The sequence below is a fragment of the Pristis pectinata genome, chromosome 4, assembly GCF_009764475.1.
Source record: "Pristis pectinata isolate sPriPec2 chromosome 4, sPriPec2.1.pri, whole genome shotgun sequence".
Classification (NCBI taxonomy): Eukaryota; Metazoa; Chordata; class Chondrichthyes; order Rhinopristiformes; family Pristidae; genus Pristis; species Pristis pectinata.
Window position 1 is genome coordinate 107,687,679 of NC_067408.1, and position 26,951 is coordinate 107,714,629.

General features: G+C 42.4%; 1 protein-coding gene across 3 annotated transcripts in view; it reads right to left on the minus strand.

The window, feature by feature from the left end:
• Nucleotides 1-26,951, minus strand: part of dop1b (DOP1 leucine zipper like protein B) — a 120,683-nt gene that overhangs the window by 10,397 nt on the left and 83,335 nt on the right. For all 3 annotated transcript variants that reach the window (XM_052013785.1, XM_052013783.1, XM_052013784.1), the window contains exons 21-32: nucleotides 25,219-25,407; nucleotides 24,104-24,229; nucleotides 22,880-23,014; nucleotides 21,696-21,751; nucleotides 18,527-18,631; nucleotides 17,355-17,421; nucleotides 17,124-17,268; nucleotides 15,828-15,910; nucleotides 14,566-14,675; nucleotides 11,393-11,542; nucleotides 9,925-9,986; nucleotides 188-316 (exon numbers count right to left, since the gene is read on the minus strand). In XM_052013785.1, the coding sequence (XP_051869745.1) occupies nucleotides 188-316; nucleotides 9,925-9,986; nucleotides 11,393-11,542; nucleotides 14,566-14,675; nucleotides 15,828-15,910; nucleotides 17,124-17,268; nucleotides 17,355-17,421; nucleotides 18,527-18,631; nucleotides 21,696-21,751; nucleotides 22,880-23,014; nucleotides 24,104-24,229; nucleotides 25,219-25,407 (1,357 nt within the window). The remainder of the gene's footprint in view (nucleotides 1-187; nucleotides 317-9,924; nucleotides 9,987-11,392; nucleotides 11,543-14,565; nucleotides 14,676-15,827; nucleotides 15,911-17,123; nucleotides 17,269-17,354; nucleotides 17,422-18,526; nucleotides 18,632-21,695; nucleotides 21,752-22,879; nucleotides 23,015-24,103; nucleotides 24,230-25,218; nucleotides 25,408-26,951) is intronic.

The following is a 26,951-nucleotide window of genomic DNA, read 5'->3' on the forward strand; positions in this document are numbered from 1 at the left end:
CACATTAAGTTAGAGGCAGGAAACCCAAGGACACTGAGGTAGTTATGAGCATCTATAGCACAATTCTCTCAAAGAAATACCGGAAAAAAATGTCATCTTAATATTGTTAATATAGATAAATCTGCTTTGGTCACATTTCTGTGTGTTTGCTTAAGCATCATTTGTGTGAGCAAAGAGCGTTGGTCACCTTGTATGAGCGGGAGGTACAGATGATACTGGTCAACTTCACCACTGAAGATTGCAAAAGCTTGACGCTTCACCAGCATGGCTTTTTGCTCATAATTAGCAAAGAGCTTTAACGAACTGCTCTGCATACCTGAAGGAGAGAAAGTATCAAGTTAAAAAATGGAAATTGATACTTGCATCAGCAAAAGTATCAATTTGCTTACAGCAAAGTCCAACCTACTGCAAACTATGCATTGCATTTAAACAGAGTCCTGGAGGAAGAATAAAAAACTTATGAAATCTTTCCATGAACTTGCAGCAAAGTGTAGCGGTTAACGTAACACTTTACAGTGCCAGTGACCCGGATTCAATTCCGGCCACTGTCTGTAAGGAGTTTGTATGTTCTCCCCACGTCTGCGTGGGTTTCCTCCAAGTGCTCCGGATTCCTCCCACATTCCAAAGACGTACGGGTTAGGAAGTTGTGGGCATGCTATGTTGGCGCTGGAAGCGTGGCGACACTTGCAGGCTGCCCCCAGAACACTATGTAAAAGATGCAATTCACTGTGTGTTTCGATGTACATGTGACTAATAAAGATATCTTATCTTAGAATGTTCATTCACTTTCATTGGTCCAGATTCAATGCTGTAAAGAACAAAGAAGATGGCAAAGACAAATTCATTTGTCTAATCATGTCTTATGTTCAAATTATTGATGCATTGAATTATCATCACTGAAAGCACCACAAAAATCTGCAATTTTATAACCTTGATAACCTGTATCCCTACTGTGGTTTGAATAACCATCACACAGATCCCTTTTTCCAACCAATCCATTAGACTTATTTTCAAAGAGAATGTGTCCTCTCATGTCTCCCACCAAAATACACCACCTCTCAACTTAAAGAGGCAAGAAGCAAAATTGTTAAATAGCCAAAGTTGGAACTATTGTTTTGTAAAGTACAGGATTTTTTGAAACTTAATTGCTGCTTTACAGAATTAATAACAGCTAAAATACAAAAACAATATCTGCTACACTCTCAACATGTACACAAAGTCAAGTAGCATAGTAAACCTGTCTGAATCACAGGCTGTACACATCAGAATTAAGGGCGAACACTCGCACAGTATTAAGATGTTATAGCAAGTTCTGTGGGCCAGAAAGAGAAACATGCTGAGACATGAAACACATTCATAGCCTAGAGCTTACTCACAGTCATGTGTGTTATGTTAGCAGTAAACGGGTGCAGTGTAGTCCATCACAAGCTGTTCTTTGTCCACATTGGGTCAAGGAACAGGAAGGACAGATTGAAACAAACGAGACAGGTTATAAAGCTGTTGTGATCAAGATACTTCAAGCATTGTCTGCAATCATTCAGTCACAACTTCTCAGGCAGTCCCACCAGACTTGCTTCCGCTCCAGTTTTTTGGGTTCTGAGGTGACTGATATGGGACCTGCAGATTTTGCCACAGGTGGGGCAGATGGTGCTTAGTGGGTGGGTAGCTTGGGATGTGGCATGCTGCTTCTGCCATTTAGGCTGGGCTTCTGTGTGGTCTTGGTGTAAGGACTTGAGGTTCTTGTGCCATTGCAAATGTTGCTCCTCCACTTTGTACAGGTCAGGGACCAGGGATTCTCAGGAGTCAGTGGCAATATTATATTCCACCTCCCCACCCCCAGGAACTTGACAACATTCTTGTATTTTTCCTCAACCACCTGGTAATCCCTTTCCACGACACAGCTTGGAAAAATAGGTTTGTTTCATGAAAGATAAAGTTCTATCCGTCTTTCCATAAATGTTGCCTGACCTGCTGAGTGATTCAACCATTTTCTATTTTTATTTTAGATTTTCAGTACCTTAAAAAGTTGTTCTAGTTTTCATTACATCAGGAGTCTGGCATGCAAGTTTAACTCAGGGTAGAAGAACAAAATGGAGGAACCAGTGCTCCAATCCCACTGTGGTATTACCATCTCTCCAGCCAAGATAATGAGGGTAACAGGATTCTTTCTTCCTATAAACTATTGCTTAGAGTCCCAACTGTACTGAGTCATTCTCAGTTCAAATGAGGATTACTGCCATGATCAATTAGGTTTAAGAGACAAAAATTGGTTAAATGATCCATGTTGTAATGTTCCACCAAATAGGCATTAAAATAATTTGCATACATATGGGAAAGAGTTAAGTAGGAGTGTGTAATTGACACTTTTGTTTAAGTGTTCTTTCCCAACAGCAGATATCCAACAGAATGAAGCAAGTTCAGACTGATAATTACAGTTATCTTAGCAAGTCATTGCATGCTGAAAATGGGCTTCCTGGGCTGAAACCTTAGATTGATAAAAGCTCTTCCATGAGGCAAGAAAAGCATAATTTAACAAATAGATCAAGGGCTTACTTCAACCTTCAACAGAAACAATTCAGGTTGGGAAGAAAAGAATAAGTTCACTCATTTTCTCGTCCAACATCAGGATTTTTTTTCCCATCAAACTGGCTGTAAAATATTGCTAATTCATTAACACCCTTTTTTTAAAAAAAACTCAGTGCTAACATTTAAGATCCCAACCACTGTCTTTTTATCTTCACTGTTAGATGCCACCATCTGTTATTAGCCTTATATTCTCATACTCCCAGATTAAGTGAAAATACCAACTCTTGTGTCCTTGTATTCTGTATTCAAGGGTACTTCATCATCCAGCATACCGCTCAGCTGGCCAATGATTCATCACCGAATTCCAAACCTGTTCTTCAACTCACTTTGTGGAGACTTCCTTCTTGGCATTGGTGCATTCGTACAAACCCTGTGCCTTAATTAGCTGACATCATCTCGTTGAATTAACAAACAAGCATAAACTGATAATTTCATTTCTTTAGTGAGGATAATCATGCTTAAGAGACAGAAATTGTGGATTAAAACTATGAGTTACAATTGACAGCATTAAAAGCACCTAGCAAGCAAATGGAATCACTGCTGCTGGCCAAATCAACACCAAACACACAGGCTCATTAGATTCATCCAACACACCTGATTTCGAATTCTGCATACTCTGAAAATATTATAGTATTTGTGAAGAAACAACTTAAACCAAAAAATGACCTCCCTAGAAGTTCCAGTGCAACCTTGTTGCAACTGACTCAACTGAACCACACTGAAGCTATAACTGGGAGATAAAGTCTTTATTCTTCTTTTCTATTTCAAAAAATAAATTTTGTTCATAATAAAAAATATATACAAAAGGAAGAAAACAGTGCAAAATACAAAAGCTTAGCATTCATGGTCATTACATTCAGTAGTGTAAAACTTAAAGAGAAAAACACACAAACAAACATAGCAGCATTGCCACTAATGTGGCTCCCTGAGGTGATACACCTTTCATTGTTCGAGGGACTTCCCCACCCGACTCAGCCCCTCCATGTGCAGTAGCTGAAGGAGCCAATACTGCGGTCCTTCCCCACAAAGCTTTAGCATTGGCTGCACCGAGCTTCAGTGTGTCCTTCAGCAGTACTCCTGCAGCCTGGAATGTGCCAGTCGACAGCATTCCCTTACAGACATCTCGCTGTGCTGGAAGACCAACAAGTTTCGGGCAGACCAAAGGGCGCCTTTCACTGAGTTGATGATCTTCTAGCAATACTTGATGTCTGTCTCGGTGTGTGTTCCCGGGAACAGCCTGTAGATCAGAGAGTCCTCTGTTATGCAGCTGCTGGGGATGAACCGGGACACAGACCCTTGCATCCGTCTCCACACCCTCTTTGCAAATCCAGTCTGCAAAGAGGTGCACGACCATTTCCTTCCCCCCCCGCTCCCCCCCCCCAACAGCTTGCCTGAGGGCAGCGTGCATTGGGGGTGATGTGTCGTCTGCAGAGGAAGGCTCTGACTGTGAGGGCACCTCTCACCACCAGCCAAGCAAGGTCTTGGTGCTTTTTGGTGAGATCTGGCGATGAGGTATTCTTCCATATGGTTTGGGCAGTCTGCTCAGGGAACAAACCCACAGAATCCATAGTGTCCCTATCCTGCAGTACCTTCTATGCTGACCACTGTTTGACGGACCTGTGGTTTGCTTGGAAGAACTCTTCCACAAATGACAGGTGGTGCGGTAATGTCCAGCTGACTGGAACGTTGTGCGGTAGAGGGGCCAGGCCTATCTCTCACAACACTGGGGACAGGTAGAACCTCAGCACGTAATGACATTTGGTGCCCACGTACTTTGAGTCCACACACCGGCTGATACAACCACACACAAAGGTGGTCATCAGGATTAGGGCAACGTTGGGCACACTTTTGCCCCCATTCTCAGGGGACTTGTACAGAGTCACCCATCGGACTCGCTCCATCTTGGACCCCCAGATAAACTAGAAGTAGTCCTGGGTGATTACCAAGGCATAGAAGCGAGGAACAGGCCATACCTGCGCAAGTACAGCAGCCCCAAGAGCACATCACACCTGATGACCAAGTTCCTCCCAGTTATTGACAGAGAACACCTTTTCCACAAACCCAGTTTTTGTTTTACCTTCCCAATCCACTCCAGCCAATTCTTGTTACACGCCTCAGCCCCTCCATACCAGATCCCCAACACCTTCATGTAGTCAGACCTGACAGTGAAGGGGACATTGGATCGGTCAGGCCAGTTACCAAAGAGAATAGCCTTGCTCTTCCTGCGGTTGACTCTGGCCCCAATGCCAACTTGAACTGGTCGCAGATGCTGATCAATCTGCGAGCTGACTGTGGCTCTGAGCAGAAGACGGCGACGTCATCCATGTATAGGGAGGTTTTCACCTGGGTGCCCTCACTGCCTGGCAACATCACCCCTCTTATACTCTCATCCTTCCTTATGGATTCAGCAAAGGGTTCAATGCAGCACACAGACAAGACGGGAGAGTGGATAACCCTGCCTGACTCCGGACTTGATGGGGAAAACTATCTCCCACCCATTGATTTGAACTGCACTACAAATATTGTGTAGAGCAGTTGGATCCAATTTCTGATTCCCTCCCCAAATCCCATTTTGGAGAGCACATCCATCATGTACATTTGTGGTATACTGTTGAAGGCCTTCTCCTGGTCCAAGCTGACCAGGCAGGTGTCTGCCCTTCTGTCCTGCACATTGGCGATGGTATCTCTGAGCAGCACAAGGCTGTCAGAGATTTTCCTGCCAGGTACAGCACAGGTTTGGTCGGGGTGGATCACCTGTCCCAGAGCAGACTTGATTCACACAGCAGAGCTTCTGGAGAGAGAGTCCAAGAGAATCTCTCTCCTGACACAAAGTTTTATACCGTTTAAACACAAAGATAACAATAAAAAACTAACTACAGTTTCAACAGCTACAATCATCTACTTTAACAGTTTGAATATAGTCAGGTAACTTTGCAGAATTACATATTTACAATGGGAGCACATCCCAACTAGCAGAATCGCTTTGAATATTCAATGCTGGTGTCTGTTCCGGAAGCCTCTGAGCACAAACTCCAGACACCCAAAATATACCCCTTTTGTTAGTGTTGAGGGATGGCTCCCTCAATCTACAACTATCCAGAACATTAAGTGATGAAACAGACCTGTCCTGACTATGCATTAAGTGGCAGGGATATGCCCTTAATGTGTTAATACAGGATGAAAAACACCACATGCTGGAGGAACTCGGCAGGCCATGCAGCATCCGTGGAGAAAAGCAGGTAGTCAATGTTTCAGGTCAGGACCCTTCCTCAGGACTGAAGATAGGAGAAGGGGAAGCCCAATATATAGGAGGGAAAAGCAGGGCAGTGATAGGTGGACAAAAGAGGGGAGGCGGGGTGGGCACAAGGTGGTGATAGGGAGATGCAGGTAAGAGATGGTGATAGGCAGGTGCGGGGGAGGAGGGGAGAGCAGATCCACTGGGGGATGGGTCTCACTCTGGTTAAGAGGTAAGGAGGAGAAAAAGGGGGGTAGAAAAAAAAGAGGCTAGGAAAGGGAAGAAGAGGCATGGTTGGGGGTGTGGGTGTGGGGATTACTTAAAGTGGGAGAATTCAATGTTCGTGCCGTTAGGCTGCAAGGTTCCGAGATGGAAAATGAGGTGCTGTTCCTCCAGTTTGTGCCTGAAATTCTCCTGGCAGTGGAGGAGGCCGAGGACTGACATATCAGTGATAGTATGGGAGGGGGAGTTGAAGTGACTGGCAACGGGGAGATGCAGATCCTATCTTCCTTCCTGAAGAAGGGTCCTGACCCGAAACATTGACTGCCTGCTTTTCTCCACGAATGCTGCCTGGCCTGCTGAGTTCCTCCAGCATCATCGTGTTTTTCATCTTGATTCCAGCATCTGTTGACCTTTATTTCTCTGCTAATACAGGAGATGGCCACTTAATGCCTTACCTGATCTCATTCTGAAGTTTTCAATGAGCACCAGCTAACAGGAACATCTATTGTCTTCACCCACATAATTTCAATGGGACAGAATCAGAATGTCCCACACCCAATGATTGGTTTCAATAGCCTTAAGGTAATAGTTGAAGTTAAATTGTGAACAGGCTTTTTTTCCCCTGAAGACTGGTTCTCATTTTAATTAATACCTGCTATCCAGAATTTCATAACTCCAGAATAACCCACACAAGCCCAAGGGATGTGCTGCAAAGGTAAAGGAGCAATGGGACTGCATCAAATTTAACCATGATTAGGTCAAAGCCCCAGGTTGCAAGAGACCCTGCAACGCAAGTTTAGGGAGCTAAACAACCACTTAAAGAGCAAGACCTTAGCTATAATTTCTGGATTGCTTCCATTGCCACAACCTAGTGAGAATATCAGAGTAGGTTCATCATTCATCAGAACAAGTCAGATGAATGCATCGCTGAAGGGGTGGTGTGAGAGGATGGGCTTTTAAGTTCCTGGATCACTGGAACCATTTCTAGGGAAGTGGTGACTGCACAAGTGGAATGGGTTCCACCCTTAACCAGAGTGGGACCAATATTCCTGCTGCGAGGTTTGCTAGTGCTTTTGGGGAAGGTTTAAACAGAGTTGGCAGGGGACTGTGTTGCAGTTCGCAGAACATGTTCAGAACCTGCAACCTCGTCTCTTGGATTAAAAACTGGTTACAAATGCTCATCATCTGTGCCTGATTTTAACCCAATCTGCCCCAACAAACAGCACTGGCTCAGTAGTTGGTGCTGCTCCCTCACAGCACCAGGGATCTGGTTAACACTCTGACCTCTGGTGCTGTATGGAGTTGGCATGTTTTTCTGAGATCACCAGGTGCTGCAGTCTCCTCCCCTATCCCAAAGATGAGCTTGTAGGTTAATTGGTGAATGTGAATTACCCCTTCGTAAAGTTAAGTAGCAAAATAATCAAAGGGGAGTGAGAGGGATTGTGACAGGGGGATAAGGAGAAGGGAAATAGGACTGACTGGATTGAAAAAAAGACTGCAGGTGCTGGAAGTCTAAAGTAAAAACAGAAAATGCTGAAATCGCTCAGCAGATCGGGCAGCAGCTGTGGAAAGAAAAATAGAGAGTTAACATTTCAGGTCTGAGCTTTTTCATCAGAACAGACTGATGGAATTGCTCTGCCAGGAGCTGGCATAGACCTGATGGGCTGAATGGTCTTCAGTGTTGTAAAAAGTGATGTCCAATGAGGGACGAAGGCAAGTTAAAGCGGACCAATCCATTCATTGCCATTCTGAGCTCACCATTGCCAAGTTTCCCAGACCGTTTGGAAGGTAGCTGCTACAACTGTGTGTAATGAATATTTGAATCAGGTTTAATTTAAAACCTTGAAAGATGTAAACTTGACGGGTGGAATGCCTACCTCTTGGCTTCTGCACATGTTACACATCAAAATATAGAACATAACAGCACAGGAACTGGCTCACAATGCCTGTGCCAACCACAATGCCAATTTAAACTGCATATCTGTCTGCACATGGTCTGTATCCCTCCATTCACTGCCTGTTCACGTGCCTGTCAAATGCCTCTTAAATGTTGCTACTGTATCTGCTTTCACCACCAACCACTGTAAGAAAAAAAAACTTACCTCCTGAATTTCTTTTCAACTTTCCCCCTCTCACCTTAAGGCTATATGCCCTCTAGTATTTGATATTTCCACCCTGGGGAAAAGCCTCTGATTGTCTATCCTTTCTCTGCCTCACAAAATTTTATATATTCCTCTCAGGTCGCCCCTCAGCCTTTGACGCTGCAGAGAAAACAAATCCAAGTTTGTCCAACCTCTCCTTATACGTAATACTCTCCAATCCAGGCAACATCTTGATGAAGCTCTTCTGCACCCTCTCCAAAGCCTCCACATCCTTCATGTAATGTGGCAACCAAAACTGCACACAGTGCTCCAAATGTGGTCAAACCATAGATTTATACAGCTGCAACATGACTTTCCGACTTTTATATTCAACACCCTGACCGATGAACAGGTATACTGTAGGCCACCTTTACCACCCTACCTACTTGTGTTGCCACTTTCAGGGAGTTCTTCTGATAATGCATTCCAAATATATTATACAATTAATGTATAATTGATAATGTATAAACGAGTCTGAGGGTGTCATTTATTGTATCGACCATAGTAGCCAGCATAATCAATGACCCCACCCACCCAGGTCATTCTCTGTTCTCTCCTCTCCCATCAGGCAGTAGATACAGGAGCCTCAGGGCACGTACCACCAGGCTCAAGGACAGCTTCTATCCCACAGTGATAAGACTATTGAATGGTTCCCTTATACATTGAGATGGACTCTTGACCTCACAATCTACCTTATGATCTTGCACCTTACTGTCCACCTACAATGCACTTCCCTGTAGCTGTGACACTTTACTCTGTATTCTGTTATTGTTTTTACCCTGTACTACCTCAATGCTCTCTGTACTAAGTCAATGTAACTGCACTGAGTAATAAATTGATCTGTACGAACAGTATGCAAGACCAGTTTTTCACTGTACCTCGGTACAAGTGACAATGATAAACCAATACCATTCAGTGTGACCTCCTGTACATCGGTGAGACCCAACGCAGATTGGGTGACCACTTCATTGAGCACCTTCACTCCGTCCGCCACAACAGCCAGGACCTCCCGGTGGCCACCCACTTCAATTGCACATCCCATTCCCATACTGACATGTCTATCCATGGCCTCCTCTACTGCCACGTTGAGGCAAGGTGCAGGTTGGAGGAACACCACCTCATATTCCACGTTGGGAGTCTCCAACCTGATGGCCTCAACGTCGATTCTCTAACCTCTGGTAACCCCACCCCTTCTTTTTCTTTCCCCCTACTCCTTTGCCTTCCCTTATTCCTGCGGATCCCTTTCCCCGCCTTGATGACCTGCCCATCTCCTCTCCTCCCCTGCCCCATCCTTTATTCCATGGTCCACTGCCCTCTCCTACCAGATTCCTTCTTCTTCAGCCCTTTTCCTCCTCTACCAATCACCTCTCAGTTTATTACATCTTCACCCCCATCCCCCACCCACCTACCTTCCACCTCTCACCTGGACTTGCCTATCACCTGCCTGTGTGTGCTCCTCCGCCCCCCCCCCCCCACCTTCTTATTCTGGCTTCTGCCCTCTTCCTTTCCAGTCCTGAGGAAGGGTTTCGACCTGAAACCTCAACTATTTATTTCCCTCCATAGATGCTGCCTGACCTGCTGAGTTCCTCCAGCATTGTGTGTGTGTTGCTCCAGATTGCAGCATCTGCAGAATCTCGTATATCAGATAACAGATTGGCATTCAAATTGCAAAACTGCTCAGATTTGGATTGAATGCTAGAATGAATGTGATTATTTGCAAGCACAATAAACTGGACTTACTCATCAAATCTTTGAACATTGTTTTCTCGTGAGTCAATAGATGATCAATGATAGACTTCCAGCTGAGAACACAGAAACACAACACAATTTATTAATCATTCATTCTCCTCTCACCTCTATTGTGTGCTACCTCTGATAAAGTTCTTGTTATCACCTTACTAGCGACACCCATAATCCAATAACAGCTTCATTTATTGGGATCTGGGTGATACCTGAAAGGTGACAGACAGAACTTCACCACTATCTGGTCCCTGGGTTAACATCTCATCTGAAAGTTGATATCTGTGACAGTATCCCATTCCTCAGTGCTCTACTGAAGTGTCTGACAAGTGCACTTACAGTTTTACTGCACCAATGAACTCAGCAAATTCCCCTCCTCCCTTCCGAGTTACTATTTATACTAAAAGGACACAAAGAAACTTCAGACTTAAATATTATGACTTGCAGATAAGAATTGTGCTCAGTGGTAGTATTTTTGCCTGAGTCAAGGCTGTGGATTTCAGACCCACTCCAAGCATAATCTAGTGAAATATTACAGTACAGTACTAAGCCAATGAGACCATCACAGGTGTCAGTTTTCAGGCAAGACACTTTTTGCAGTGAAGTTCCCATGGAATTCCAATTAATACTTATCCCATGCATGCCATGATCAAAACCACCTCTCTGATCATTTTCTCCAATTCCCGCGAGTGTGGTTTTCCTGTGCTCCTACATTAAAAAACGATAGAGCTTCAAAAAAAAAACCATCAGCTGTACAGCACTTCAAGATTCCTGGAGATTCTGAAAGTATGCAAATCAAAGTTTGGAATCCTGAATGATAAATAAATCTTCTCTTCATCTTTTTCAGATACGCCATAAACACATTTCAAAAGAGAACCAAATACATTTGCACAGTTAAGTGCTTTAAACAGCAAGCTTCATTCCTAAGTGCATGTGTCACTCTACAGCAAAACAACTTTGGACTGTAAAAAGACCGAAATTGGATCTCCAGGTTTATCACAGATTGTAGAAAATGGATAAGTGGCAGAGAACTTCAAAGCCACAGGTAACTGGATAAAAAGGCTAAACAAAAAGACATTTGTAGGAAACTCTACAACAGACTTGCTGGCCTCAGTGCAGGAGGACAATGGTGGATGCAAACCTGCATTGCTCTACTTCCTCATACCACTCCAGCAAATGAGAGTCCAAAAATCCTCCATCCTAACAGGCCCCTTTCAATTTCCTGAGATAATTTCACAAAGTAACTGATATCACATCTGTAAACCATATCCATCTCACAGCTAAATTCCAAAATACTCACATATCTAAATCTAAATCTACGGTAATTGGAGGTTTGCTATCAGATGTTCACTTCCCCTAAGCAATATAATGCACATATATTTTACAAAAAAGGTTCCCGGTGACATTTGAAGGTCTATATTTAAAACCAGGAAAAGAATGAAATACAGAGAAATTTATCTTGACTTACTGATTAATACAAGACGAGTCCATCTGAAAGAAGAGTGGGTCCATGAAGAGATCAAAGGCTTCCTTTTTCCACGCCCTTTTAGTGTATGCATAGCCACTTAAACTGCTCAGCAACTGAGCACCAGCCCGAAAACTTGGAACGTTGTGCACACTAAGAAATAAAAAAGTCACATTTTCAATAGGTAGCGAAGAGGAAAAAAATTCACTGTTTGGTATATAGAACATACTTGCATGTAAACAAAAAAAAACTGCTGGAGGAACTCAGCAGGTCACAGGATCTGTGGAGGCAACAAGAGGGTCAATGTTTTGGGTCAAGACCCTGAATCAGGACTGCAAACATCCACTATCCCTCTGCTGGAGGAACTCAGTGGGTCAGGCAGCATCTGCAGAGACAGTTTGTTTTCTTTGCTCCAGATTCCAGCATCTGCAGTCTCTCGTACCTGCAGTTTAAAGCAATATATTTGCATGCATTACAAAGGCAAATTTATTTGCATTTTGCATTCTTTGACAAAATATTCAAATAAGTTCATTATGATTTCTCTGGCCATAACATGTTCATCAATAGACTTGAATAAAAATTTATAAGATATAAGATAAGGTATCTTTATTAGTCACATGTACATCGAAACACACAGTGAAATGCATCTTTTGTGTAGAGCGTTCTGGGGGCAGCCCGTAGGTGTCACCATGCTTCCAGCGCCAACATAGCACACCCACAACTTCCGAACCTGTACGTCTTTGGAGTGTGGGAGGAAACCGGAGCACCTGGAGGAAACCCACGCAGACACAGGGAGAACGTACAAACTCCTGACAGACAGCAGCCGGAATTGAACCAGGGTCACCGGTGCTATAATAGCATCACGCTAACTGCTACACTACCGTGCTAAACTAACATGATTAATTAGATGGAAAAATAAAGACAAAACTAAAAGAGTCACAACATCCAGAAGCCCAGATGTAAAACACAGAGACAAGGGCATCATGATGACAACTTAAATTGACAGTATAATGGAGAGACACATGGGATAAAGATTTCCAGATCTCCTCAGCGTGATAATGTAGCATTATCATGTAAACTACCAGTTTAAATGCAGTAAATACTAAAGCAAGTACAAATTATTATCCACTAAAAGCATCATTAAATTTATTGACCAAGATTGCTGTTGGCTTTTTCAACAAAATTAAAACCAAATCTTGGAAGTTAAAATATTCTACAGAAGAACACTAGAAATGTCAGCACCCTTACTTCTGACTCCAAATTCTCCCGGTTGCATCGTGAAGCTGAAACCAGTGGTTACAACTCCAGCATAATCTTTCACCCCATTTTCATCTGTTCACTTCACACCTCTTTGCTCGCCAACCCTGTCTTCTTCCATCTCCTAAACACCAGCACAACCTCAGCTCACTCAGTTACTTCTGCTTCACTTATCTATGAAGTGGAGGAATCACATCTCCGAGAGGGTCACGGATCTTTGGAATTCTCTACCCCAGACAGCTGTGGAGGCAGAGTCATTATATTCAAGGCATGAGATAGAAGATTTGTGAATTATAGGGCATCAAGGTTTATTAAGATGAGCCAGAGGCTCCAAGGCCTGTGATCAGATGATCCTTGACCTTACTGAGTGGCAGAGCAGGCTTGAGGGACTTCTAGCTCACTCTCATTTAATCAATTCCCCTTTTGTTCTCCAGTCTCTACTAATCATCGTCACCATACACTGATCTGGAATTCAGTTGTCTTAACATTTTTTGTGCAACATGGCCTGCCCTCTACCAACTCAGCTATATTATTGTTTTTGCATATTAAAAAAAAACTCAACCATTTTCAAATCTTGACAGGGTAGTAGAGCACTTCAGCACATCTTCAGCAACCTTCTATCAGAGCACTACCGAGTCTGGATTACTGCTGGTCCACACATCTACTCTGCAGCTACTGAAGGAACTGTGTCAGAGCTGGCAACATGAAATAACTTGCAATAAAGGAGTAATGCCTGGAATATGATCTACAAGCAGTCCAGCTCACCATATGAGACATATTTTGGAAAAGGGAGCACAAATAAACAAACTGGTCAATATAGGGGCAGGCACAGTAGTGTAGCAGTTAGCACAATGCTATTATAGCGCCAGTAACCCGGGTTCAATTCCAGCCACTGTCCGTAAGGAGTTTGTACGTTCTCCCCATGTCTGCGTGGGTTTCCTCCGGGTGCTCCGGTTTCCTCCCACATTCCAAAAAAGACATACAGGTTAGGAAGTTGTGGGCATGCTATGTTGGTACCGGAAGTGTGGTAACACTTGCGGGCTGCCCCCAGAACACTGTACAGAAAAAATGCATTTCACTGTGTGTTTTGATGTACATGTGACTAATATAGACATCTTATAACCATGTAACAATAAGAAAGTGAAAGTAAAAATGAGCTACAGATGCTGGAAACTTGAAATAAAAATAGAAAATGCTGGAAGCACTCAGTGGGTCAGACAGAATCTGTGGAAAGAGAAAAAGAGTTAGTTTCCGGTCTAACAGAACACACCCCCTATTGGACTCCAAAATAACAAAACAACCTTTGCAGCACGAACCAGATGACAATCACATTTGGATGATGGGCTACAAATAAGGCATAAATGTTAAGTGCCAGACAACAGGAAGATTGAACCATCTCTCCTTGACATTCAACAGTACTACTATCACAAAACCCCCCCAACAATAAAAAACTAGCTTGACCAGCCACTTTAAAATTGTGGCTACAAAAGCAATTTGGAGACCTGCTTCAGCAAATAACTCCCCTCACGGCTCCACAAACCCTTTCTACGTTCCACAAGGCAGAAGCCAGAAGTGTGATCAAACACCTTCCACTTGCCTGTACATGTGCAATAACACTCAAGAAACAACTTGGTTGGTATCCCAGCCACTCAATGAAAACACAAACTCTAAACTGAAAAAATGTGCACTTGCAACTGTGTAAAGTCATACTCAGTCTCACACGAGTTCCAGAAACAACTGTTAAACTTGCAGAATTTTAATACGAGTCTAACATCATTAGATGAAGCTAAGATATATTCATTGATACATTCTGTTGTATTTAAATCTAGCTTTGATCAATTTGCCCTGAAACTCGGGGCCCTTGAACTCACATCATGGTGACCAGTGCCCTTGGCTTTGTAAGCATTTTGTTTAATTACCTGTGGTTTCTCATGTATGGGAAGACATAGTACAGCAGTCGAGAGATAAGGGGCACTGCTTTCTCCTTCTCATCACTTCGATAGATAATGTCTAGGAGATGAGCCAGCAGCTGAGCATAATTTGAAAAAGGAAATTCAGATAAAACTTGTCAGAAACAGTTAAAAAAAGACAACTTCTTTTCCCTTGAAATTTAAGTACCTCGGGACCAGTCACCAACAATAAACACAGAGGGTAGCAAAAAGATGAGCAACTTACTGAGACAATTTTTCTTTCAATTGATTTTAAAACTATGTGCAGACAACAGGTCTGTCGAAACTGAAATTTTGACAAGAAGTGAAAGGCATTGCTGATTTTACCATTGTTACCAGCATGATCAACAACACTGCAATTCTAAGCTTCTTTTTGTCTGTTTGTTCGTGGGATGTGGGTGTCACTGGCTCAGTCACCATTTATTGTCAGTTTCTAATGGCACCCCAGAGTGGCTTGTCAAGTTATTTCAGAGGAAGTTAAGGGGCAACTATATTAGCAGGTCTGGACTCGCGCATTGGCTGACCAGGTAGGGATTAGAAATTTCTTCTCTTAAGTACATCAATGAATCCGAAGGGATTTTATGACGATCGATGTCATCCTATACAGGGTACACCGATCAGAGTTTCTTGGTTCTCAGTACCAATGCTGGTTTTTTTAAATTGCAGATGATGACACATTTAGATAGGATAAATAGAGCTTCCCTAAAAACTTGTCATGAACTAAATAAATCAGATGGTTCAACGACTGGGGAACAAGGATTTAATATTTTGTGCCAAAGAAACTGGGGAGGTTTTGAGGAAAGCTTTTACTCAGTGGTTCAAATCTGGAATTTATGGTCAGAAAGTGACAGAAGCTGAATTAACATCTCAGTGAGGGAAAAAGGCATTTGACAGAGAACAACTTCCAGGACAATGGGTACAGAGTGAGGAATGGGACTGATAGGATTGCTCCACTGAGAGCTGGCATCAACTTGATTTTCTGAATTGCTGTGACAGGTCAAAGTTCAGCTCCTCGTACCCAACAACTAACCCGGTTAAATGAAACAGAACGAATTTACTGAACAAATAGCAAATAGTGAAAGATTCCACTGTAAAAATTAATTTGAAAGAATACAAGATTGTTGACTGAATTTTCAAAATATGAACGGCATTTCAGGTTGCTCAAGAAATATCAATGATAAAAATTAACACACAATCACTGGGAGATTATAAATTTGCATGTACACACTTACCTCAGCCAGCAAAGTCAGAGCTTGCACACTGTACACAGAAGCAACTGTTGTCGACACCACAGCAGAGGGTGGGGAGAATGAACCTTGGAGTCAAAAACAAAGAGTCTGGCTTCACTTTGATCAGTGATCAGTAGATGTTATTCACCTACTAATGGAAGACCCAAATTATATGTTGCATTCTGTGAGTGTTACTTCCAAAATACATTGACAATCTGATCAAATGTATCAACTGCTGCAACATATAGGCCCGAACTGGACAATACTTAAATCCAGTGATACATAACTTGGACTGGTCCCCAATGTATTATAATCAATGCTTTAGAGAAGTCATTAGCACAATGCAACACCCAGCATCAATACGTGCATGCTTGGTACTACTGAAGTCCCACAAGACAAAAATACCACTTTCTGAATGGACTGAAGCATAATGACTATTTGCAATCATAATTTTGGTTATGATTGCAAAAATGGTTATGATTTTTGCAATCATAACCAAAAAAACCTACTTCATAAAGTAGGTTTTTTTTGGTTATGATTGCGCTCAATTCTATAGCAATATAGGAGGTTACACGATAAGATACCAGCAAAAAAAAACAATGTTTTCTGCTTCCCATGCAAGTGAGAATCACAATCCTAGTCCTACCTAAAATAAACATCTTCCTGACTTGCGCCAACTTTATTGGCAATTCAACAAGTTCTTCATCAAATAATGTTCATATCGATAACTTGTTTGGAGTCAGAATCATACCACACACAAAAAAGAGGCCCTTCAGCCCATCGTGTCTTAGGCACTTGATGGTTGGCCATCTACTAATCCCATTTACCAGCACTGGGTCCATAGCCTACTATGTTCTTCTGTGTTCTACAATGCTGTTAGTAAAGTAATTAAAAACAATTGGAAGCTCAATTATTTAGTGTTTAAAAACGCAGGCATCCAATCATCAGATTCAACATTTTCACCATAAGTCTTCAAAACTCCTCCTCCACACGTCCTTCATCTTCATTCAAGGCTTTGAAATTTACTTTTCTTTTCCACCTCACTGGATATGCACCATCCCCAATCTCTTAAAATAGAAACAACCTTGTTTTACACAAGGGGCAGTCAGTGTTAAATTCATGATGGATTTCAACATGAAATGTAACATCTGTTTTTTGTGCAGTACTTTAAAAGATGCTGTAATTTAAAAAAAACAATTTACAAATATAACCAGTATTTGCTATTTTAATGTCTATTAAAATATTATGCAACTGGGATTTATAGGAGTAGGCCTCAAAGAAAGATTCAATCATAGTCACCATCTTCAACAGTGTCACAATTAGCGTCCTCCAAATAAACTTGAGGTCCTGCTTTAACTTCCAGGTTTCTGCTCAGCCAACTGGTCTGTTCCAGGGATGAGCCAACAACATTCCCCACGGCTTCAATTATTTTTTGGGCCACTTCCTGAGAAGAGAGAACATTTAAAATAAAACATTCCGCATACAAAAACTTACAAATCTAATGTGTAGCCTTTCATACTTGTGTCTCACCTGAAGATCTCTCTGATCCTTCTTGTTTTCCAAATTAGGATTTCTTGACATGAAGTCATTTAGTATTCTGCAAATTAAATTTAAAAATAAGACTTTTCTTGAAAAGTGAAATAAAATGAGATTAGTGCCACACCAGAACATTGCAATTTTTTTTTAAATTCAGGTGCACTTTGCAGGCTATGCCAGCATTTAATTTCCCCATCACTAGCTGCCCTCAACAAACTCATGGTGAGCTGCCTTCTTGAACTGCACTCCTTGAGGTGTGGGTACACCAACAATGCTGTTGGGGAGGGGGTTGTTCCAGGCTTTTGACCCGCCAGCGATCCAGGTTCAATTCCGGCCACTGTCTGTAAGGAGTTTGTACGTTCTCCACGTGTCTGCGTGGGTTTCCTCCGGGTGCTCCAGTTTCCTCCCACATTCCAAAGACGTACAGGTTAGGAAGTTGTGGGCATGCTACGTTGGCGCCAGAAGCATGGCAACACTTGCGGGCTGCCCCCAGAACACTCTACACAAAAGATGCATTTCACCGTGTGTTTCAATGTACATGTGACTAATAAAGATATCTCATCTATGAAGAAACAGCGATATATTTCCAAGTCAGATGGTGCACGACTTGGAGGGCAACTTCCAGCTGGTGGTGTTCCTGTACTTTGTTGCCCTTGTCCTTTTAACTGGTAGAGGCAGTGGATTGGAAGGTGCTGTCTAAGGAGTCTTGGTGAGTTGCTGCAGTGCCTCCTGTAGATGGTACAAACTGCTGCTGATGTGCGTCAGTTTTACAGTGAGTGAATGGTTGTGGATGGGATGCTCATTATACAGGCTGTTATATCCTGTGTGGCATCGAGCTTCTTAAGTGTTGTTGAAGCTGCACTCATCCAGGCAAGTAATATCTAAAGAACTCCAATACTCCTTTGCAATCTGTGGGCAAAGACTCTTAAAGCTGTCTACACACGCACTCGGTGAGTCATCTGTGGAAATATTCTTATAATCGTGGGTAAATAAGGGCAAAAAGAAATTAGTTCCGTTACTGGGGAGAAGAGGATTGAGATAATGAAAAGATGCTATCTCCAAAAAGGGACAGGCTTATCACCATTTACAATCTGGTCTGACATTTCAAAGAAGAAATTTCACCTTTAAATTTTGCCAAAAAAAATAACATGGAAATGTTTTCTTACCCAAGTAACAGGAAGTGTCCTGGAGGAGCCAAATTCAACTGCACAGATTCTCTTAAGAGATACAACAATGACGGGAGAACATCCTGCAGATCAGCTAAGGAATGCCTGTGACAATGGACAGTAATGAAGGTCAGTTGAGCATATTATGAAGAAGTTGACTGAAATGGGGTTAGGCTGAGGCACAGATTCTAACAGTAGAGGGCCAACTGAAACATTGTTCCTTATCTTGTGCAAGCAAGCTCCATTAATTCAATCCTCAAAGGGTTAACCTGCTGCTTTTGGCTAAATTTACGGTCATGGCAACCCTTGGGAGGATTGAATTAATGAAGCTTGCTAGCACAAGGTAAGGAACAATGTACTCTGATAGTCCTTGGGTAACAGCATTAATATTGAACTACATCAAGCCTGTGACTAGTAGGGAGTAGTGAAGTAGCTCTGTAGCACTGCAGTAGAGAACCAGGGGGAAGATCTTGTAGCAGAGAGATAAAGAGGGGCTCTGCAGGGTTGGTACCAGGCAGAGAAAGTCTGGAACCAGTTCAAACAGACCCGAACCACAAACCGCAGGTGAAAGTGAACGATAGTAAACCCATGCCTGGTTACCAGCCTAACAATAATCCCATAAACTCCAGGACAGAAGCTGACCATTGTACATACAAGTAAAGATGGAACTGCACACAGTTCATGTAACATGAGGTGCTCAAGCTTGATGGCTCAAGCAGCACGTAGGTGCTGATTCTTGACACTGCAAAAAGCTTACCTCACTCTATGTATACACTGTGTATCCAGGGTAGAGATAAAGGGGAAAAAATTAGATAAAAAACAAGAATAATGGAAACTTCAGGGAGCATTCGTTCCAGAATTGACTCCCCTGTAACGTCAGCTTGTAATAAAGAGAGAGTTCATTCTTAAAGGTAAACCCCGGACTGTGCATGGATTCTTTCCGTCTACAATGGTGCTTTACCAGAATGTAGTTAGGGAAAAGTGGGCTCAGCTAGGGTTACTTCCATAGTAACCACGGGGCCCCAGATGCAGCAAAGGAATACCAAAGTTGTAAGGCCATCAGGCTGACTAATAGGGGGAAAAGGGCTCTGCTGTGTATGTGATGACCTTCCATATTATATTGTAAAACATCTCGTCAGACAAAGGGCGGGTCTCTACCAATGAAATTGGGTAGCTGCAACAGCATGGTATGAGGAACAAGCAGACCATTGCAATTGCCTCTGAGATATTCCCATCACTACAGGAAGATACCAGATCAAAGCAGAATCTGTGTTAAAATATTTAGAGATAATGGTGCTAGCTCCAGGGCAATTCCCGTGGTAACAGAGATAACCATAGCAATCAGGGGTCTGGGTTGGAACAGCAATCCACCTGGGTGACAAGGCCCAGTCACGAAACTACCAGAGAACAAAAAAGGGTTTTCTCATGAGCTTATCATGCAGGACTACCGAGGTCAGAATGAACTAATCATGTACTTTTCTGCACCTGATTGACTCAGTGCAGATATCTGAATGTCTGTGCATTGGCAAAGATACTGCAGTTCATCTCCAAATGGAGCTAGCACCATTATATCTAAGTACGTTAACATAGAGGCTGCTTTGATCTGGTATCTTCCTGTAGTGATGGGAATATCTCAGAGGACATTCCAGTGGTCTGCTTGTTCCTTATACCATGCTGTTGTAGCTACCCAATTTCATTGGTAGAGATGCACCCTTTGTCTTACAGGATGTTTTATGCTATGCTTTGTGTAATTGGGGAGTGTGAACAGACTGCACTTCGTAAGGTTTGTGAGCCCTTCTCCCTTCTGCAGTTGTACATCGAATAAATGTGCTTCTGATTAACCCGAGAACAGTTGGGTGCAAGCAATTCTTCGCTCCACATCACTGACCATGGTACAGAGGGAGTAGAGTTCAAACATCTTTCTCAGAGAAGGCAGAGCAGAAAGATAAGCAAGTGCTTCTTCCTCCACATTGCTGCCATGTTACAGAATGAAGCTGTGGCCAACTTTCATGAAAGTTTAAAAGAGGGAAGCCAACACAAAAATACAGTTGTCAGCTCTTGAAAGAATTAATATACATTGCTGTTAAGTTTGTTCTTCATCAAGAGACAAACTTCGCATGGGTTTAACATCTGAACATTTTATTAACCAACACCAGACTGGCTTGCTTTCCCTCTTTTTACATCCACTTCTTGTTCCTCCATGTGACCCCTTGCATTGCCTACTGGGAACTGTAGTTCTTTATTATAACTACATAATTACACATAAAAGCACAATTGCCAAATGATACAAGGAAATGTTGCCTGGTTCAAAGACAAATCTACCATTTAGTGTCATAGTTGAGAAGAAGTGTTTACAGTAAATTTAATCATTGGTAAAATAAAGAACCAGAAGTGCTAAGTAACTACAATCTAACAAACAAGATCCCACCAAAGCACTGGAGAGGTTGCAGAGGAACTTCACTATGATGTTGGCTGGGATGGAGCGTTTCAGTCACAAGAGACTGAAGAGGCTAGGTCTGTTCTCTTAGGAGAAATGAGGGGTGTGGGGGCATGATTGAAGTATATAGATAGAGTAGACTGCAAGAAACTTTTCAGAGGTGAATATAACAAGGGGACATAGAGTTAGGGTAAGGGGCAAGAGATTTAGAGGGGATCTGAGGGGGGACTTTTTCCACCCAAAGAGTGTCAAGTATCTGGAATGCACTGCTGGAGAGAGTGATGGAAGCAGAGTTGCTGACAGATTTAGGAAGTGTTTAGACAAGCACATAAAATCACCTGATCACAGAAGGCCTGGTCATAGAAGTGCTGGAAGATAGGATTAGCATAGAAGAATGCCCAATAATCAGTATGGACCTGGTGGGCTGAATGGCCTGTTTTCATGCTATACAACTCTGTGGCTCTAAACACATTCAGGGACAAGTTTGACAGCAGACTTGCAAAACTCCAACACAAAGAACATTAACCAGTCCATCATCACACAAGGTGTTGGAAATACTGTCCAGCTTCGAAAATCCTTGTCCGAAAACCTCATTCAATCATTTTGTGTTGTTACATTGCCTTGTGCAGTCAGTAAAATCAACCCAAATTCTCGCAATAATTTTGTCGTGTTTTTGTTGGACATTTTCTAAAAGAATAAGTATATATATCAAGCTTTTTAAAAAGGTATTACCTTTGAAGTAATGCAAAGCTGAACTGCAGCATTGGGATATCAACTAAAGTTGGTTTCTGAAAATCAAAGTTGACAAATACTTTAACTTTAAGTGCATTTAAACAAGTTAGCTACTGGCACCATTAGAATCAATCAAGAGTTTCATGTCAATGAATGGGTGCATCACATAATTATCATCTGCAATGTTATAAGATCTCAGATCGAAACAATTATGAATGTGGTGTATCCGATGCTGTGTGCCTGTGATGCTGCTGCAAGTAAGTTTTTCATTCTACCTGGGTTTACATGGACTTATACATATGACAATAAACTCGACTTTGACTTTGATGAAAGAAAATACCCTATGTAGAATTAGGGCACAAGTGTAGTACCGTGATAGTCTCAATGCACTGGGATTTTCTCAGATGCCCTATTGCAGTTAGACATCCCTCCCAATAACAATGCCTTTATATTTTTTAAAAAGAGTACAATAAAACTCTGATAATCCACTACCCAACTATTCAGAAATTCTGATGGTCTGGCATCTAGCTCACCCGGTAACGTTTGCCATGCTCCCCAATCATTCACCGTGGCCTCTGTTCCTGCACTCCCTGTCCACTCAACAAGCAGGTTCCTGTGCTCCCTTTAAACTCCGCTGTTTCAGTTGGCCACACTTCCTTTAAATTTACCAGGATCAGTGGAAAATGTTATTTAATTGTGTAACATTTTAAATAAAAAGGTGAATTCAATGCATGTTGGAGTAGTAATGGAATAACATCTGAGAGCTTGACATGTCTGCTAGTTCCACACTACTGACGTCTCGAACCTACCAGTTTAAATGAAGTTCTACTTAACGTCGTTTTAATAATATTTTTGGGAGTGGAGTGGTGATTATTTTATTCCCCTTCATTTCATCAACCAATACAATTCAAGACAGACAACATTTCCACAGCTGCCATTACACCAGTCATACTTTGCAATGGCTAAGACAGATGGCTTACAGTCCCACCCCAAATCCACATCAAAAGCCCAAACTACCAAACAACCAGCCCAATGCCCAACTGCTTGGAGCTACACTACAAAGTCAGGAGAGCATTTTATGATATTAAAGTGTACTCAACCCACTTCTTTTAAAAAAAAAATTTGAATACCTCCATGAAAATGAACCAAAAAGTATTTTAGTTAGAATCCACGGTTTATTTTACCTCTTCCCCCTTGGTTTGGGGTGGCTTTTTGACAACTTCCCTTATCAGCTGTAATATGCTGTCAGTGTTGAGTGTGTCCAGTGCTTGGACTAACCCTACCAGTGTTAGCTGAGCTTCACTGGCCACTGGCAAAACCTGCAAACACAAAGATGAAAACAGTGTTCAACTTATAATCCCTACACTTGGCAAAATGCCGTGCTTACAAACAAAATATTTCAATGGTCTTTTTCAACATAAGCACTAGTTGCAACACAAGTGGATAGGGTGGTAAAAGAAGGAGTAATGTATGCTTGCCTTCATTAGTCGGGACATCGAGCACAAATTGGCAAGTCATGTGGCCGCTGGATGGTTAGGTCACATTTGGAGTATTGTGTACAGTTCTGGCCACAACATCACAGGAAGGGTGTGGAGGCTTTGGAGAGGGTGCAGAAGAGGTTCACCAGGATGTTAGCTGGATTGGATAGTATTAGCTACTAGGAGATGTTAGACAAACTTGCGGTTGTTTCCGCTGGAGTGTCAGAGGCTGAGGGGCAACTTTAAGTCTTACATTTAGAAGCCTTTAATCCTATCCTCAGTATCTACCAGTGTCTTTTATATCTGTTGACTACTTTTAAAATATGTGATTGTTGTTGGGTAGTAAGTTAAATTTTGCATACAGCAAATTTCCATTATTTCAATGGTGGGGTTGGGCGAGGGGAGAATGCCAAGCAAAATACCAATAAACTCTTCCCTTCTGTGAAAATTTAACAGGATCTTTTGTACCACCAGGCATGGTTTCATGTTTGCATCTTTTGTCCAAAGTCACCTTTAACAATACAATACTCCCCTCGACAGCATTAGTATACCAGCCTAAGTGAGACTGTCAAATCCTGGGCTGGGCCTTGAACCCCCAACCTTCTGACTTGGGAGGCGAAAGCAGCACAAGCTGCTCAAAGTTGACAATAGTACGATAAGATGGACTCTTGACCTCACAATCATGTAATTGTAATAACTTAAAAGTTGTTCATAATGTTTGAAAAGCTTCAAAGCAAAATAAGTTAAAGGATTTTTTTTAAAAAGTGCTGCTCTATGCAAGAATTACCTGGAACTACCTAGCATTTAAATATGAACTGAAAAAAAAAGTGAACCAGAAGACAGGAATTTTCTTGAACTCATTGACAGTAGAGAACAAAAATAAAACTGATATCTTGCAACAAAGTCTTCGGCGATTGGCTTGGTTCCTACCTTGTTTTGGTTCACCTTCTTGCTGCTTTTCCTCTTGTTCCACACTATTGCTACAGCTGCCATCAGGTGAACGCCCATCTGTGCAGCAAATGGGTTCAGGAGTTCTAGAATCTTCTGCCTAAGTGTCTTAAAATAAACAATTAAAAGATGTTAGTGGCTTAAAACATAATTCCTCCCCCCACCACTTCCCCACTTTTTACAGCCCGACCAGACTAGTTCTCGTCTCGAAGGCTCTCCCAACATTCATAACAAAGCAAAAGCTCCCAATAAAATCTGTGAGCAAAAGCTTCCAGCCACATTGGGAAAAACAAAAATAAAACAGGGACTTGTTACACACTGTAGGTCAAGGTTTGATGTCAGATTGTCTGAAGAATGGATAGTTGAAAATTGTGGGGCTATTTTTGTGCTCAGGCTCAGCTACGAGTGGACATGTAGTCGATGAAAAGTAAACTCTGTTTGAAGCCTGTAATGGCATGAAAAGACTGCATTAGATTATAGTGGCAGGAGAGCTCAGGGCCTGAATTATTCAGCATGTTATTGAACATTTCTCATGGTGTGGGAGGCCATTCGGCCCATTGAGTCTATTCCAGCTCCTAGTACAGCAATCCCGCTAATCCCTTTCCATAACTTACTGATTATGACACAGTGGGGTTCATGCTGGCATCCAGCAGAACAGTCCCCTTGCCCCTTTTATTTCCCTGTAACCCTAGTCCCTCTCTCACTGCCCATCAACTCTCTCTTAGCCACTTCCCTAGGCTAGGAGCAATTTCACGGTGACCGATTAAGCCATCAGCAAGCCTTCGCAAATGTGAGGGGAAACTGGAGCATCCAGGGGAAACCCAGGCAGTCATAGGGAGAATGTAAAACTCCATACAGACAGCACTTGAGGTCAATGTCAAATCAAGGTTACTGGGGCTGTGAGGCAGGAGCACTAACTGTTACTATTCTTGTGGTTCCCCCAAAGTGTATATCCAATTTGCCTTTGAAAAACTGATTAAATCAGTTACCACCAACTCTGAGGCACTGAGTTCCAGATCACAACCACTGTACCCTCTGCAAAGTAGAAGTTTTTCCACATTCCCCATTTCCTCTCACAGTGATCAGTTGCCACATACCTTTGTCGACTTAAAGTAAACAGAAGACGAGCCCTTTGTGGTATCGAGTGAATTCATGGGCTTCCTCTGGGATTCTTCTCGTTGGACTACACCCCAGAGGAGAGACATAGAGTCGATGATTAAAGGCAGTTCTTCCAGGATGGCATTCTTGGCATTCTTCAGGCTTGTAGAATCACCCAAAGTGGCAGACTAGTACATGAAGATAAGTAACTATGTTAAAGTTGAAGAACACAGGACCTGGAGTGTTGGAGATGCTCACCCTCACAAAAGCTCTAGAGAACCTTGAACTGCTTCCGGCTAGGTAGCATAAAAGCAGCTCATTCACGAGCTGATATTGTTCCCCCTCCCAAAAAAGCATGCCCCTCCAAAATCTTTTCAGATTTCCAACACAAGAGTCAATTAATTCTTTTTTTTAAACTGAGGAACCAGACCTTTGCCATTTCACGTATCCAGTATCTGCGTTAAGCATTCCCTATTCTGATATAGGAAAGTACATTCAGAGTAAACTTCCACCACTCCAGATAATAAAGTGTTGTTGCGCCAAGCTCAGGAGAATATCTACAGAACACTATTATCTTCCATAATGGTCTACTGGTTGAAGACATTGATCAGCGGCAGGTTAAAGGCAGTTTTGTGATACCCACTTGCACTTAACTTAAGAATGCTTATACCCATTTCATATAGATCCCTCAAAACCCAGCAGAGTCCCAACTGATCAAGGACATTCATCGCCATGAAGGGATGCATCACAGAAACAAGCCCTTTAGTCCACTGAGTCAGCACCATCAACCACTCATTTACACTAGTCCTACATTAATTTCATTCTCCCTACATTCTATCCTCAGGTCCTACCACTCACCTACACACTAGAGGCAATTTGCAACAGTCAATTAACCTACTGATTCCCATGTCTTTGGGATGTGGGAGGAAACTGGAGAATCCGGAGAAAACCCACACAGTCACAGGCAGAACATTCAACCTCCACACAGACAGGACCCATGGTCAGGATTGAACCCGTGTCTCTGGCACTGCGAGGCACAGACTCTACCAGCTGTGCCACTGTGCCACACAGCTGTTTAGACCTCCATTGCAGCCTTTTTATTCTTCTAGCAAGCTGGAGTTAACACTGATCAGAGAAATTCAGGAAATAAAATGGTCATAGAACAATAGAACAATAAGGCCCTTCAGCCCACCATGTTGTGCCGACCTTTAAACCACGCCTAAGACTATCTAACGCCTTCCTCCCACATATCCCCCTATTTTAAATTCGTCCATATGCTTATCTAACAAGAACTTTTCATTCCCCAGCAGCAAGCTTCTCCCAAAGCCAGCAATGCTTTCACCAATAGCAACTGTGCTCGTGTGGAACCAACCATTGTGCAACTGAAGCATTTTACCCGAGGCATTTCATAGAGAAGGTAAAGAGTACATCAAATCCAATTCTGCCCCATCATTACAAACACAGCATTTTCCAGAGGTTGAGCTACAGGAGAAATGTCAGCAATAGGATCAACTCTCTAGGATGAGGAAACAGAAGAACACGAGAACGGAAAAAGGAGGAATTTCTAATAAACACATCATTCAGCCTCTTGAACATGCAACTGGACCACAGCCAACCAGATTCCTGCCTATCCCAAGTAATCTTTCACCTCCTTGCTCCTCACGAATGTGTCTCTCTCTGCCTTACACAAAGTATATTCAAAGACTCTTCTTCTACCACCTTTTGGAGATAG